The 15,293-nt window shown below is 49.3% G+C and overlaps 1 protein-coding gene across 1 annotated transcript; it reads right to left on the bottom strand.

Annotated features, from left to right (window-relative positions):
* Positions 1-6,495: 6,495 nt before the first annotated feature.
* On the bottom strand, positions 6,496-9,895 carry LOC109742781 (probable histone acetyltransferase HAC-like 1). The gene is made up of 5 exons (XM_040403031.2): positions 9,303-9,895; positions 8,879-8,984; positions 8,469-8,748; positions 7,716-7,849; positions 6,496-7,627 (listed from the first exon to the last, which is right to left on the bottom strand). The coding sequence occupies exons 1-5, from the start codon at positions 9,470-9,472 to the stop codon at positions 7,394-7,396; spliced, it is 924 nt and encodes a 307-aa protein (XP_040258965.1). The 5' UTR covers positions 9,473-9,895; the 3' UTR covers positions 6,496-7,393.
* Between the last annotated feature and the right edge of the window lie 5,398 nt (positions 9,896-15,293).

The following is a 15,293-nucleotide window of genomic DNA, read 5'->3' as shown; positions in this document are numbered from 1 at the left end:
CACACATCAATTGTTAGCCGTGTGTGGCGCCCCCCTCCATAGTTTACATCCTCGGTCATATCTTCGTAGTGCTTAGGCGAAGCCTTCGAGGATCACTTCACCATGCCGTCATGCTGACGGGACTCATCTACTACCTCGACGTCTTGCTGGATCAAGAAGGCAAGGGACGTCACCGAGCTGAACATAAGTAAAACTCAGAGGTGTCGTGCATTCGATACTTGATCGGTCGGAGCTAGAAGAAGTTCGACTACATCAACCGCGTTGTCAAACGCTTCCGCTTTCGGTCTATGAGGGTACATATAGACACACTCTCCCTCTCATTTCTATGCATCTCCTAGATAGTGTCGGCATTCTGGGAACGGGGGTCCCTAGACTTGCCTGCCTGCGGCCCATGGTATGGCTCCGCGAGCGGGCCCGTACAGCCCATCTTCACCAACAAGCATTCGAGACCCTCGCGAGGGGCCGAGCCTCGCGAGGCGGACGACACAAGACCTCCTCAGGAGCGGATCCACCAGGTTGGCTTGCGAGGGGCGGAGAGATCAAGGCAAGGCAAACCTCGCGCGGTTCCAATGACGTGAGCCATGACGATCTGGACCAGGCGGGCGCCAGCGCGCGCAGTGTCCTTGTTTCCTCTTTGGTGCTAAGGAGGCAAGCGCAGGCGATGAGTACCGAGGCATCAGACAAAGGTTTCCATATCGGTGCAACGAGACCAAGACCAGCAGGACGGCAAGACGGAGGTCACCATGGAGCCCAAGGCGGCTTCACCACCAGAGCCTTTGGCAGGCGAAGACTGCTTTTGTGAGGATAACTTGTACTAGCTGTCCCCTTTCAAATTGGCCGTTGTGGCATCCCTTCCCGCTCAATATTTGGGAAGAGGACCAAGGCCTCTATAAATAGGATTAGCCACCACAGTAGGAGGGGAGGGGTCTCAAACTCATTCAGTTCATCCTCACACCCACCAAGCACAAAAAAGGGGTCTGGAACTCATTCAGTTCATCCTCACACCCACCAAGCACAAAAACGGGTCTCGAACTCATTCAGTTCATCCTCACACCCACCAAGCACAAGAACACCTCACCTCAAGAGGCTGTTCTTCCCCTTGTACTGTTCATCCTCAGCCCGAGAGGCAATCCACCACCACACTGGAGTAGGGTATTACACCACAACGGTGGCCCGAACCAGTATAAATCTTGTGTCTCTTGTGTTGCGAGTTCGTGGAGCTAAGCTTAGAGATTCCGACGAGGCTGAGGGCATGATTCGGCAGGGGGATATCTTCGTGCGCACCCCAGTGTTCGAACCTTGAGGGTTTTGCCGGAACCCGAGATCCAAAATTTGGCGCGCCAGGTAGGGGTGCGCAGAAGCTTTCCTTCCGTCGCTTTGTGCCTTGTCGCTTCGTCATCTCCATGGCGGACGCTCGCCGAGCTCGCGCTGAGCGCCGGGCCGCCCTCGCCGCCCGCGTTGCTCTGCCGGCTCCCGTCAGCGGGCCACCTCGTCGTTCTCCATCACCTGCCGCCAATGCCGCCACCGGCCCGGCGGGGAACGAGCAGCAAGCATCCTCGCTGCACCCCTCGGTGCGGCGGGACGGTTGCACCGCCACTCCATTGCTGACCCCGCCCGGCTCGTCATCTCACGCCCGTCGCGCTCCCGTGGCCATGCAGGCCGCGCAGTGCATGGCGCGTGAACTCCTGCGCTTCCGCCCCATCGACGACCTCTACGAGGACTGGCTCGACCGCATCGCCGAGCTCGTCAGCGCCGCAGGGGGCTCCCCCGCGCTATCCCTCTCGCTGCCTCGCCCTCCGCCGGCCACAAGTAACATGGCTCATGGAGTGCCTCCACCACCTCCATACCAAGAAGGCGTCCCCGCGCCAAGACGCGCGGCCCCCCGGCGCGACCCACCGCGTCCGGCGCCCGCACGAGAAGAAGGAAGCTGCCAAGAAGTCCCTCGTCCGCAAGAAAACGCTCCTGCGCTCCGGGCGCCTCTACGGCAAGACCGTGCGCCGCCTGCGCTTGCGGTGCGCGGGCATCAAGGCCAGGCTCCACACCAGCAAAGGGTCCCGGTGGCCACCGCGGGCTGCCCCACCTTCACTCCTGAGCTGCGTAGCGTTGTATGGCCAGGCAAGTTCAAGCCAAACCTGCCTCCGCGCTATGACGGCACCCTGACCCCGCGGAGTTCCTACAGCTCTACGAGCTCAACATCGAGGCGGCCAACGGCGACGAAGAAGTCATGGCGAACTAGTTCCCCATGGCTCTCAAGGATGTTGCCCGCTCCTCGCTCCTGAACCTGCCTCCAGGCTCCATCTCCTCCTGGAACGAGATGCGCGACCGCTTCGTCGCCAACTTCCAGGGCACTCGCGACCGACCTCCGGCCGCAGGTGACCTGCACCGCGTCAAGCAACAGCCAGGGGAGACCCTCCAGAAGTATATCCAGCGCTTCAACAATGTTCGTCTCAAGATCCCTAAGGTGACGGACGAGGCCATCATCTCTGCGTTCTCCGATGGCGTCTGCGACGTCAAGATGAAGGAGGAGCTCGCCATCCACGAGGAGTTGTGCACATCCCTGGAGCTGTTCAACCTGGCGACCAAGTGCGCAAGGGCTGAGGAAGGGCGCCTTTCCCTTCTCGACCTCCCGGCTGCTGATCTGGAGGAGAAGAAAGCCAAGGCCAAGGATGTGAAGCGCAAGCGAGCGGCCGTACTCGTGGCAGAGCCGGACACGAAGCGCGGCAGGGACCAGCCTGAGTCATCCAAGAGCAGCCGACCATTCTGCACCTTCCACAACGTGCACAGCCACAACACCAACGATTGTCAAGAGCTCAAGGCCATTCGCGAAGGACGCTTCGGTCGACGCCCCGAGTGCAACGACCGAGGCTACGGCCGAGGAGGAGGACGTGGCGGAGGATGCTGGGATGACCGAGGCCCACGCCAGGAGTGGCGCGACCGGCCTCGTGAGGACCACTGGCAGGATCATCCTCGCGAGGGTGCCTGGAGGGATCAGCCTCGCGGGAACTGTCCTCAGGGCAATGCTGGGCTTCCTCCGCTGCCGCCACCACCAAGAAGGAACAACGACCACCATCAAGACGAGGGGACTAGGGGCTTCCAAGAGCCGTGTGCTATCGCCTGCATCTTGGGCGGAGCTCAAGCCCCAGCCTCGCAGCGTATCTTCAAGCAGTTTGCTCGCGAGGTGAACACAGTCCTCCCCAAGCTCGAGGCCACACGCCCGCTCAGGTGGTCCAAGTGCGCTATTACCTTCAGCTCAGCGGACCAGCTCAAGTGTGCGGCCACCGCTGGCGCTCTCCTGATGCTCTGTTCACCCGTCATCAGCAACGTGCAAGTCACCAAGACTCTCATCGACGGCGGCTCAGGGCTTAATGTCCTGTCCGTCGAGATGTTCGACAACCTTCAAGTGCCCTACGATCAGCTTCAGCCTACCAAGCCTTTCTCAGGAGTGACCGATGGCTCCACCACCCCGATAGGACAGGTCCGCCTCCCAGTCACCTTCGGATAGCGCGACAACTACCGCACCGAGCTCATCGACTTCGACGTTGCCCACATCCGTTCGCCATACAATGCCATCCTCGGGTATCCAGCCCTAGCCAAATTCATGGCGGTGACCCACCACGGCTACAACGTCCTAAAGATGCCAGGAAGTGGCGGCATCATCACAGTCCCCTGCGAAGAAAGAGATGCGGTGTGCTCCCTCGAGCGTGCCTTCCAAGATGCTGCAATCGAAGACCCCGACAGCAAGAGCGAGCACCCTCCTGAGGCCGTCCCCAAGAAGAAGAAGTAGCTACTCCACACAGGGCCTCAGGGGAGCGGCGCCTCAAGCGGAGTCACGTCAGGATTGGCGCCCGCGCCTGGGGCGCCTCCCTCTGTCGCATAGGAAGGCGCGCCCGGCGCCCTCCTCGGGCAGGGCTCGGGGGCTCTCTTCTAGAGGGCCTCAAACCTTGCCAACATCACGAGGGAGGCGCTTGGGCACCATTTGGAGGCGTGCTTCGCGGCATGTTTTCCTCAGGAGGACACAAGGCGAGGAGCGCCCAGCGCTCAGGAGATTATTACCAAAACCACTCAGGAACTGCAGGATGCAAGGGCCATGTGCTGCAATCGCCGCTCACCTGGCGCAGCCCCCCATCCAGGCAAGGATGCTGGGCTGCGCGTCTGCATCGACGTCCCAGGGCTCAACAGGGCCGCGTCTCAGGAGCCCTTCTGGCCTTCGCGTGTGGGACGCTGCGAGGGCCCACCGCACAGCTACGTTCGCATGCCATTCGGCCTGCCGAGCGTGGCATCCGCCTATCAGCGCAACTTGCGGCGCATCCTGGTAGCTCAGGAGGCCAGGCACCATACAGTCCTGGCGGAGATGGAGACAGTCCTCAAGGAACCGCCTGGACCCCCAGAGCCTCCTGAGGCTCAGGGCCCCGGTGGCTCGTGAGGAGCAACCCCTTTGCTGCGCACCTTCAGCTGCCTCAACTTTCCTTCATCAACAGAATGAGGTGACATTTTCCAAGTTTATTTAGCTGGGAGCGCCCCCAGAGCTGCATCATTCCTAGGACGCGTGGGTCCGTCCCTGCGGCATGTATCCCTTTTTTATGTCTTTAGCTTACCTTGCTGGGGGCGCCCCTCGGGCTGCATCATCCCCAAGCCGCTCGGGCCTGACCCAGTGGCATGTATCTCTCCTGCGTTTACTTGAGCCAGTTTGCTTCCATGCTTAATCTATCTATGACTATCACCTGCTTGATTGTCACCTGGGGGGCCCACAAGCCAGGGGGGTGCCTCCCGCTAGGTCGTGCCCTGGAGGCTTGTGGAGCCCCCGGGACTCTTTTGACTTGGCCTCCAAGCTCCGTGGATGCCTTCTGGTCCAAAAAAATCATCGTAAATTTTTATTCCGTTTGGACTCTGTTTGATATTCCTTTTCTGTAAAACTCAAAAACAAAGAAAAAACAAAAACTGGCACTGAGCTCTAGATTAATAAGTTAGTCCCAAAAATAATACAAAATAGCATATTAATGCATATAAAACATCCAAAACAGATAATATAATAGCATGGGACAATGAAAAATTATAGATACGTTGGAGATGTATCAATCCATCGCACGGCGGTGTTGCCACCGTAGATTTTGCATGCATGTGTGTGTGTGTCGGCTTCCGAGTTGGGGTAGGGCCGCACCGTGGAGTGCCTCCGTTGCGCCTCGAGGATGTGCATATTTTTTTAATTAGTAAAATCATACCAATGGCGGGTGAATATTGACGACCGCCATTGCTAGTTTGTGTCGTTAGTGCCGTTAGTGGGTTATACTAGTGGCGGGCACTAGGTAAAGCCCGCCACTGCTAGGTCTTTACTAGTGGCGGGCACACGCCCGCCACTGATGCCTTGTTAGCAGTGGCGGGAGGTCGGTGCCGGGCGCCCCTAAGAGCCTTGCCCGTCACTGCTAGGATTTTTCTGCCTGCCACTTCTAGGCATTCGTGCGCTGGTAGAGTAGTGACCAAGAACTTATTCATACTTGTTCTTGAAATATGATGGTTTATGATCTGGTTGTCGCATAGATGTAGTTCTATTTCTTCATACCTGTCGCATTTACCTTTTGGGGATAAATCTTAGAATCTCCTATTCATCCCATCTAGCTGGTAAACCTTGACATTTCAATGTCCTATCCACAAAATAGATATTGGCTCTACATGCAATGTCATTTTGCCTTGCTCACCTTCTTCTCTCACAAAGTGTAAGTTTACAACCCACTCATCTTCTCTCTCCTCTTCTCCACTCTTCTCCGACTCACAAATATGATGTGTCAACTTGTATAGCCCCTGCTTAATTCACCCTGTGGTACTTGCCCTGAGAAATAAGGAGATCAAAATGGTAAATATCTCTTTATAATAAGATCAACAAAATAGTGTGTGTGAAAGGACTAAGTACATCAATGTAATGAGAATATACTATAATACCAGAGTTGCTAGTTTGCCTGACCGGTGGAACGGGCATACCATACTGTTGCTTCGAACACGAACAAACACATCACCAACATGACTCTATCTGCTCCTTCTTCTTGATGTGATCCCAGCAAAATTTCTTTTTAACACGGTACAATCACAGATGTCCACATACACACACATACACTCACCCCTGTGAACGCACGCACACACACCCTGCCCCTATAGGCGCTTCGTAGCTAGTGGACAAGAACATCTCCTCACACTGAATGAAACATCGCCAGAAAGGCTGAAATAAATCCAGAAAAATGTACACACTAGTGTCAATTCCAGGACTTGAACCCTAGTGGGATGGTCCCACTACAAGAAAACTAATCATTTGAGCTATGTCCAATTTGCATAGCGACTAGATCTCTGGTCCTATGAACCTACTTCAACAACACCCTGCTTGCCTTATATACTGGCCAGAAAGTAACTAGTTGTATGTGAAGGTATCAAACTTTCCCGGCCGCAACCACCATGTGCTCGTAACTCCTAACCGCTCCGACGGGTTCAGTTGGTGTCCTGTCGCTGTTGTGCCGCTGGCTACTACTTGGATTACAAGGGTTTTTTCTCCAGGGTGATGGTACAGTAGGACTATAGCCTCGATTACTTTCCGCCTGCGATGAAAAATGATAGGTTGGCTCATCGGGCAGATGAAGAAGGTTGTTCCGATGCATTTCAATGTTTCTTTTTTATTTCCCAGAAGAGTTTTTACTGCTAGTTTGGTCAATAGATCCGAATATATAGACAAATGTTGGCAAAAGAATGACACATATATGCTATTGCCCAAAATCCAAGGCCCATATAATGGAAGCACCACTTAGTGTGAAAGAATAGAAGATATTAGCGACGGCCATAGTATCTTGGATGGATGCAAAAATATATAATAGCAGGAAGGAGAGCATCCTGTCCTAGTTGGAGACTGTTTCGGTAAGGAATTGCCAAGCAGGCAAGTAGTGTGAGGAAACACAATTATGTCTTTTAAGGGAGATTGGGCCATATCTCAATTGGAAATAAATTATCAGTCTGATGTCTTTTAGGGCTCTACTCAACTTGTTCCTAGTCGGTCGACCAATAACAGTGTCTATTGCTCTTGCTAATTAAACGTGATAGCCTTGCACAGACACATATCCTAGAGTGCGTGAACACAGCATATACCCTGACAAGCAAAAAATATATTTGTAATTCTTTGCAGATGTTCACAATACCATGGCACATGTTTCAAATTCCCACGAGAACGGTATCCTTTACCACCAAGGATGCAGATTAAAAGTCTGTTCACTATGTGTCGAGCACCTATTAAATCGTTGAGCAAAAATTGGATTCTAGTGATAACACCATGAAGAATAGTTCGGACAGAATAAAAAAAATGCCGTTGAGGAGGAAGGGTCGGGTGTTGATGCTCCACCACGCCCAGAATGGCTGGATCAGCTCAATCCATCGCCGGGAGGTAGATGCGGTGGAAATTTCTCAAGGTCAGCCTCCTACGACAGGTAGGGCACTTCTTCTGAAATCGGATGGAGGCCTCTATGCATTTCTTGCAGAAGATGTGGCCGCAGATAGTAGACGATGCATCGACCAGCTCATTGATGCAGACTGGACAGGTGAACTTTGGTTCCCTTGGGAGATCCTTCATTGGCGCTGGGCGTGCCTGCGCCACCTTGGGCTGCAGTGTTTAGCAGAGCTTTAGGGATACATATAGTAACAATAATATTTCGTATTTGTAAAGCATTAACACAATATATAGTTATTACAGAGAATCGGTTGGATTCACGTGTATCCAGATTGTGTGTTAACAGGTTGTTGATGGACGCTCCAGAAAGATCATGTCGTGTAGGGGTTATCCCTAGTGAAAGCATTGTGTTCACATGCCCAAGAGAATCTCCTTCTAGAAAAAAATGCAAGACATACGAGGTTAGTAAACGGGAAACATGGTCAGGCAAACTAGGGGAAAAAATACTCCCAAGATTTAATAATCGACTATGTGTAATTGGAAAATTCAGATAAATATGGGTAAATTGTTCCGGTAATACATCTTTCAGGTTAGCATTTTACTTGGAGCTTTTTTATCACATAATATCTACTTAGTGGATGCATGGCTTCATTCTGAACACAAGTGCTGGACTAAAAAATAGTGGTGTATTTTACCACCTAAGTTGATTTTTATCTAGTATAGTATGCTGCTGGCTGTTAGCTTCCTAGGCTAGAACCCCACACCAATGTCTACATATCCAACTAATCTTAGGCATCAAACCATATGTTAATCCAGCGACTTATATTGCTGCAATAGTGAGCGTTGAACATGTTTAGCATGCAATTAATATCATACCAAATATCGATATCGGCATTCATTTACCACATAACTGATGCACAATTAATATTCAACCTAATATCAACGTACCAGCAGTTAATATCATATCTTATATCAACACCCGTTCAATGTACACATTTACTACTAGCCCTAATGAGAATATGTATGAGCAAGATCTCAGTAAATCTATCAATACCTGGCAGCGAGGTATCCATGTTGGCACTATGCAGAACTATGTGTGCACTAGATGACAAAGAGCCAACATTGCCAGTCACATAAGACACTCTAGAATTTTCACTCGCACCTTGCATGATATTGGATGTCAGATTCATCGCCCCATAGCCAGGGGAAGAAGATGCTATCTGTCTTAACGATTGTTGGTTTTGTCGGTATTGTCGGTTCTGAGCGGTGTAGGTCTTGATAGCAAACATCATAGTTGGTTGCATTGGTCGCCTCGTCATGTTATGGTACTCCATCTGCCCGAACAACAAGAGATATCAACAACTTACATCATTAATTAAGTGGTAATATTTGATATCTTGCCCGGAAATAGACTTGGTTGCCTGAAAACCAAAGCTACAAAAAAAGAAGGAAAGAGAGGAACACCTTGTTTGGGTATTTACTAAACAAGATTTCCTCGAGCCGCCTCGCAAGCGCCCGGAGACGCGGCCGCCAGAGAGGCAGCAATTGCAACGTGTGCAAAAACTCCAATCTGTGAATTAATATCAGATTCAGATCATTAGCTTTGATAGAGCAGAAGATATCTTTTTGTAACTAATACAGGGATTCAACCGCAGCCCTTAAATATGCAAAATTTATATGCAAGCCCCTGTGAAGTTTCAGGTACGTAGTCCACGATTGATCACCTCTGATGATAAGTATTTGTTGGGAATGATACAAGGCAGAGTGATAAACGTGATACTGTTGTTGAGTAGGTCACTGGATACGACTACTTCGCGTTCCAGTTTTTCTCGAAATACTGTAATCTACACAATCGCAGTTGGAGTACAGAAAAGCAGCAAGAGCTTACATCTTCTCTCGGGCGTTGTCCCGGAGCCTCACAAACTGGGGATCGGCCGCCGCGGCATGGCCCACCACATCCTGCATCTGCGGTTGCCACGGCCGCATCCCGCCGGAGCCGCCAACGCCAAGGCCAGCGCTGCCCACCTGATTCATCAGCGTCCTCTCCCACCCATTCATGTTCCTGGCCAGGGGGGTAGGAAGGCTCACCTGGGAGACTGGGACTAGGAGGTGGCCGGAGACGAAGAAAGGGGACTTTGACCAATGGCGTACTGGACTTGGACTACCTGAGAGGGTCAATATATAGCGGGTGCTGGGTGCTGGGCGAGCGCCGTGCTCCCCGTTCTATATGTAGCTGGACCACACGTAATTACTTCCTGCCAGAGAATGAGAGAATCGCCCTACGCCCGGTGTCACGCGTCAGAACACCGGCTGGTTGGTGTGCGTGAGCCTGGCGCCTCTTGGTTTTCGTTTTCCCCGCCTATCTATTGGACGTTCACCGCCAATTTGTATTGGGATTTTTTGTGTGTGTGTGCAACAAGGCCAAGGTCATACATACTAAAATTCTCCAACTCTTACAAGACCAACTTTAAAAAATTAGAAAACAACACACATGTATGTAAGTATATATCGTTGCCGTCTTCCTCTTGCACTGGCCGGTGCCGCGCCGTGAGCAAAAATCAATCCGTCTCCGGATCTCTGGAACACCCTTGAAGCCAAGGTAACATTGTTGAGACAAACAATCACCTTGACCATAGCAAAGAAATGGATCCAAATCCAAGAAAAGGATGAATTGGGAAAAATTGGTAGCTTCGTGGCATCAAAAGGAGAAGGAACGAATCCAAGATTTGGATAAATTTTGCGTCAAGTCAAAATACACTCAATCTCCTCTAGATGGGACACATCCCACAACCCTAAGATCACCCTCCATGTCGCCCAGAAGCCGTCTACGAGGGAGCAGACAAGGAAGAAGAAGGAGGAGAATGACAATACCGCCTCTAGCGCGGCCGGGTCGGCGCTAATGGCACCATCTCCACCGCACCATAACAACATCGTTGTCATCGCCTCTGCCATTTCATTCATGGGCACCAATGCTTCCATGGCACCTTTCATGTTAAATTTTGTAATCCACTCGTATAGTAGTGCCATGCCTCCCTTAATATAGTAAAAATTTGGAAGAAAATTGCCGCCATTTTCTTGTAAATAAAGTTCAGCCACCACATATATATAAGAGATGTGATGGCCGATTGAGCAACCCCCAATCAATCAATCTACCAATTTTACCTTTATCTTTTTATCTCTCCTTCATTTTAGTATTCTCCGTTCTTATTTGTACTTCTTGTTCGGTGGCAGCGATCCACGAGACCCTAGGGGTGTTCAGGTCGACCTAGGGAATCCCATACCAAGTGCTACTTGATGGGGTCCCTCAAAAGATCCCATCGACATATCTTGTGTATCCAGCGAGATTCCTCTGGCGACGTTGGCTTGCTTATCACGCTCGACGTCGGGGTGCACATTGACGTGTTCATGTGCAAATAGAAAGCCAATTAGCTTTGTAACAAGTAAGCTTAGCTTTAATTTATCAATAATGAAGGTGTGGACTGCAGATCTGTTCTTCCCCGCCCAGGTAGGATGAGAAGGTGCCCAAGCCCAAGGTGTAAATTGTTATAGTCCATATTTGGAGCAACGGAAATATTCTTCATTTGATTACGGGAAATTTGATCGGTATATTTACTAAAGAGGATGGAACATTTACTCCAATTTGGTGCTTTCCCGAGAAATATCACAAGAAATATAATGATATGGGCAAAAATGGAGGCATAATTATTATCCGCCCTACCACAAACAATCGAGTAATTCACACACATCGAGGAATGTATGGGGGCAGAGGGCCAGTTGGATATCTTCCAAATGATTAGAATTAAAGGCTTCTTGCAGACAAAGTGATAGTTAATTTACAACAAGAAGCGACAACGAACAACCTTGTCGGATATCTTTGAGTGCACCGAAAGCAGTGAAAAGGTCGAGAATTAATGTTAATGGCAAAGGAGACATATGTCATGCATTTGAAAATTAAGTTTATGAAATGACAATGCAACCCTTTAGAGTCCAGGTTAGCCGGCCACACCTCCACCAGTACATCAACGTATTTGCATGCCATTGCCAATGGTCTCCGTAGGCGTTGCACCATTGCAGTGCTTTGGGATGGACCTGTGTTGCTCCATGACAAGGTTGAGATCCAAACTCATGTGGACGACTTCTACAAAGATTAGTTCTAGAAACAACCTAGGGGAGGGGTGGGGCTGCACCCGGACACGTTGACCGGCTCCGACAAGGTGTTGGAAGCAGAGAATGCCCTCCTCCTCCTCTCTTACACGAAAAATGATGTCGAAGCTGCTATTTTGTGTCCATGCGTCCGGATTCGGCACCTGGTCTCGATGGTTTGAACGTACGGTTCTTTTTCAAATTTTGGAGTGCCATCAAAGGGGTGGCGATGGACATTTTCTAGGATTTCTATGTCGGGGTGCTTGACGCCTCGCTTTGTGAACTATGGTGTCGTGACGTTAATCCCAAAGGTAGTGGGAGCGAAGGATATCACATAGTTCAGGATGAGCACGGTTATTAACGTGATCTTTCATATGCTAGCTAAGGCGCATGCCATTAGGGTGGGTCCTATTATGACTAGGATTATCCATCTGAAACAATCGACCTTTATCCAAGGCCGGTTTATTAAGAATATTGTGGATGCATTTTTCATAATTTTATGCAAGTTTAATCTTTTTTTAATGCAGCAGGTTCAATCACTAAGCTACCAGCTTGTGTGTGCTTGTTTGTGCGCACGCGCTTGGGGGCGGGGGGTTCAACGTAGACATAACAACCGACTGGCGAGAAAGACATAGAAAAGTTTGAAAATTTATTGCTCTATTGCTAGGAGAATGTCGCTCGCTCCTCCTTCAGTCATGTGTTCACTCTTCATCCGTTTGTATGGGTGATGTCTATCCTAACCCGAGCAAGAGAACGTTTTTTTAGGCGCACCACGCCGCCACTTCTCCACTATCGGTAGGTTGCCACCCTCTTCTCCTCTGTTGGTCCTGCCGGTGCGGGGGGGGGGGGGGGGGGGCTTGGTCTACCTAACGGAGATGTAGTTTCGTCCGATTTGCGAGTTTTAGGTAGGATTTTGATGTCCGTTAATTGGGCCCTTTTACCGGTGATGGCATGATCACACAATAAAGCGCCTCCGTGGTGCGCCATTGATGGCGGCAGACGTTTATCCGACGAATACTTCTTCCTCGAGCCTTCCATTATCAATGGTGTTGTATGTGATAATGTAAATCGCTCACAAGTGTAGATTCCTGTGGTCCATTATGCATGGTAAGGCTACGGTTTGCACAGTTTGTTAGGGTGGCGGTGAACGGTGGTTCCGTTCCCAGTTGAAGCCTCCAGCATCATCTTTATTAGTGTGGCGCCTACGAGATTTAGTGGAGGTCGTAGTTTTTGATCTGCGGCTTTTCAGGCTTTGGTGACTTCTCTGCAGTTCAACGATTTGGCAAGACCATGACCTAGATGACTTCATGTTAAATTTCTAGTCCACTCGTATAGTCATGTTATGCCTCCCTTAATATAGTAAAAATTTGGAAGAAAATTGGTGTCATTTTCTTGTAAAGAAAGTTCAGCCACCTCATATATATAAGAGACATGATGGCCGATTGAGCAACGCCCAATCAAACAATCTACCACTTTTACCTTTATCTTTTTATCTGTCCTTCGTTATATTCTTCCCCGTTCTTCTTTGTCCTTCATGTTCAGTGGCTGCGATCCACGAGACCCTATGGGCGTTCAGGTCGACCTAGGGCATCCGATAAAAAGTGCTCCCTGATGGGGTCCCTCCAAGACGTGTGGGGTTTCGAGTCCTCAAAAGATCTCATTGGCGTGTCTTGCGTATCGGCGAGACTCCTCCAGCAATGTCGGCTTTCTTATCACACTCGACGCCAGGGTACACAGTGACATGTTTGTGTGCAAACAGAAAGCCAATTAGGTTTGTAACAAGTAAGCTTAGCTTTAATTTATCAATAATCAAGTTGTGGACTACAGATCTATTCTTCCCAGCCCAGGTAGGATGAGAGGGTGCCCAAGCCCAAGGTGTAAATTGTTAGAGTCCGTATTAGGAGCAAGGGAAATATTCTTAATTTATTACGAGAATTTTGTTTGCTGCATTTACTAAAGAGGATGGAAGATTTACTCCAATTTGGTGCTTGCCCAGAAATATCACAAGAAATATAATGATATGCGCAAAAACGAGGCATCATTATTATCTTCCCTACCGCAAACAATCAAGTAATTCACAAACATCGATGAATGTTGGGGACCAGAGGGGCCAGTTGGATACCTTTCAAACGATTAGAATTAAATGTTTCTTGTAGACAAAGTGACAGTTCATTGACAACAAGAGTGAAAAGATGCGGCGGTAATGGACAATCTTGTCGGATACCTTCGAGTGCCCCGACAGCAGTGAAAAGGCTGGGCATTAATATTAACGACAAAGGAGACATACGTCATGGATTTAGAAATTAAGTTTATGAAATGGTAATGAAACCCTTTAGAGTCCAAGTCAGCTGCCACGCCTCTGCAGTACATCAGCGTATTTCCATGCCATTGACAATGGTCTCAGTTGGCGTTGCTATTGGGGAACGAAGTATGAAAATCAAAAAAATTCCTACGAACACCCAAGATCTATATAGGAGAAGTATAGTAACAAGAGGGGTGAGTGTGTCTGCGTACCCTCATAGACCGAAAGCGGAAGCGTATATAATGCGGTTGATGTAGTCGTACTCTTCGCGATCCAATCACAATCCAACCGATCTAGTGCCGAACGGGTGGCACCACCGAGTTTAGCACATGTGCGGCGCGAGGATGTCTTCTCCACCTTCATCTAGAAAGAGAAGGCGGAAAAGTAGATGGGATCACGATACATCTCCAACGTATTTATAATTTTTGATTGTTCCATGCTATTATATTATCTATTTTGGATGTTTTATATGCATTAATATGCTATTTTATATTATTTTTGGGACTAACATATTAACCTAGAGCCCAGTGCCAGTTCCTGTTTTTTCCCCTGTTCAAACGGAATGAAACCTTCGCGATGATTTTTCTTGGACCAAAAGAAAACCAGGAGACTTGGAAATGAAGTAGAAGGAGCTACAAGGCGAACACAAGGACGGAGGGCGCGCCCAGGCGGGTAGGGCGCACCCCCACCCTTGTGGGCCCATCGTGCATCTCTTGACCTAATTCTTTAGGCTATATATTCCCAAATATCCCCAAACCACCCGAGGCATCCACGAAAACACTTTTCCACCGCTGCAATCTTTTGTACCCATGAGATCCCATCTAGGGACCTTTTGTGGCACCCTGCCGGAGGGGGATTCGATCACGGAGGGCTTCTACATCAACTCTATTGCCCTTCCGATGAAGCGTGAGTAGTTTACCACAGACCTACGGGTCCATATCTACTAGCTAGATGGCTTCTTCTCTCTCTTTGATTGTCAATACCATGTTCTCCTCGATGTTCTTGGAGATCTATTCGATGTAATACTTTTTTACGGTGTTGCTGAGATCCGATGAATTGTGGATTTATGACCAGCTTATCTATGAATATTATTTGAATCTTCTCTGAATTCTTTTATGCATGATTTGATATCTTTGTAATTCTCCTCGAACTATCGGTTGGTTTGGCCAACTAGATTGATTTTTCTTGCAAAGGGAGAACTGCTTGGCTTTGGGTTCAATCTTGCAGTGTCCTTTCCTAGTGACAGTAGGGACAGCAAGGCACGTATTGTATTGTTGCCATCAAGGATAAAAAGATGGTGTTTTCATCATATTGCTTGAGTTAATTCCTCTACATCATGTCATCTTACTTACTGCGTTACTCCATTCTTTATGAACTTAATACTCTAGATGCATGTTGGATAGCGGTCGATGTGTGGAGTAATAGTTGTAGATG

The sequence above is a fragment of the Aegilops tauschii genome, chromosome 3, assembly GCF_002575655.3.
Source record: "Aegilops tauschii subsp. strangulata cultivar AL8/78 chromosome 3, Aet v6.0, whole genome shotgun sequence".
NCBI classification, from domain to species: Eukaryota; Viridiplantae; Streptophyta; class Magnoliopsida; order Poales; family Poaceae; genus Aegilops; species Aegilops tauschii.
The sequence above is the reverse complement of the archived record's forward strand: the minus strand, read 5'-3'. Positions and strand labels throughout refer to the sequence as shown.

Excerpts from the sequence above, each read along its gene's own strand:
- LOC109742781 (XM_040403031.2), bottom strand. The coding sequence starts at position 9,472 with ATGAATGGGTGGGAGAGGACGCTGATGAATCAGGTGGGCAGCGCTGGC. Across the intron at positions 8,985-9,302 it reads GACAACGCCCGAGAGAAGAT|ATTGGAGTTTTTGCACACGT; the intron begins GTAAGCTCTTGC and ends ATTAATTCACAG. Across the intron at positions 7,850-8,468 it reads CATGGATACCTCGCTGCCAG|AAGGAGATTCTCTTGGGCAT; the intron begins GTATTGATAGAT and ends ATTTTTTTCTAG.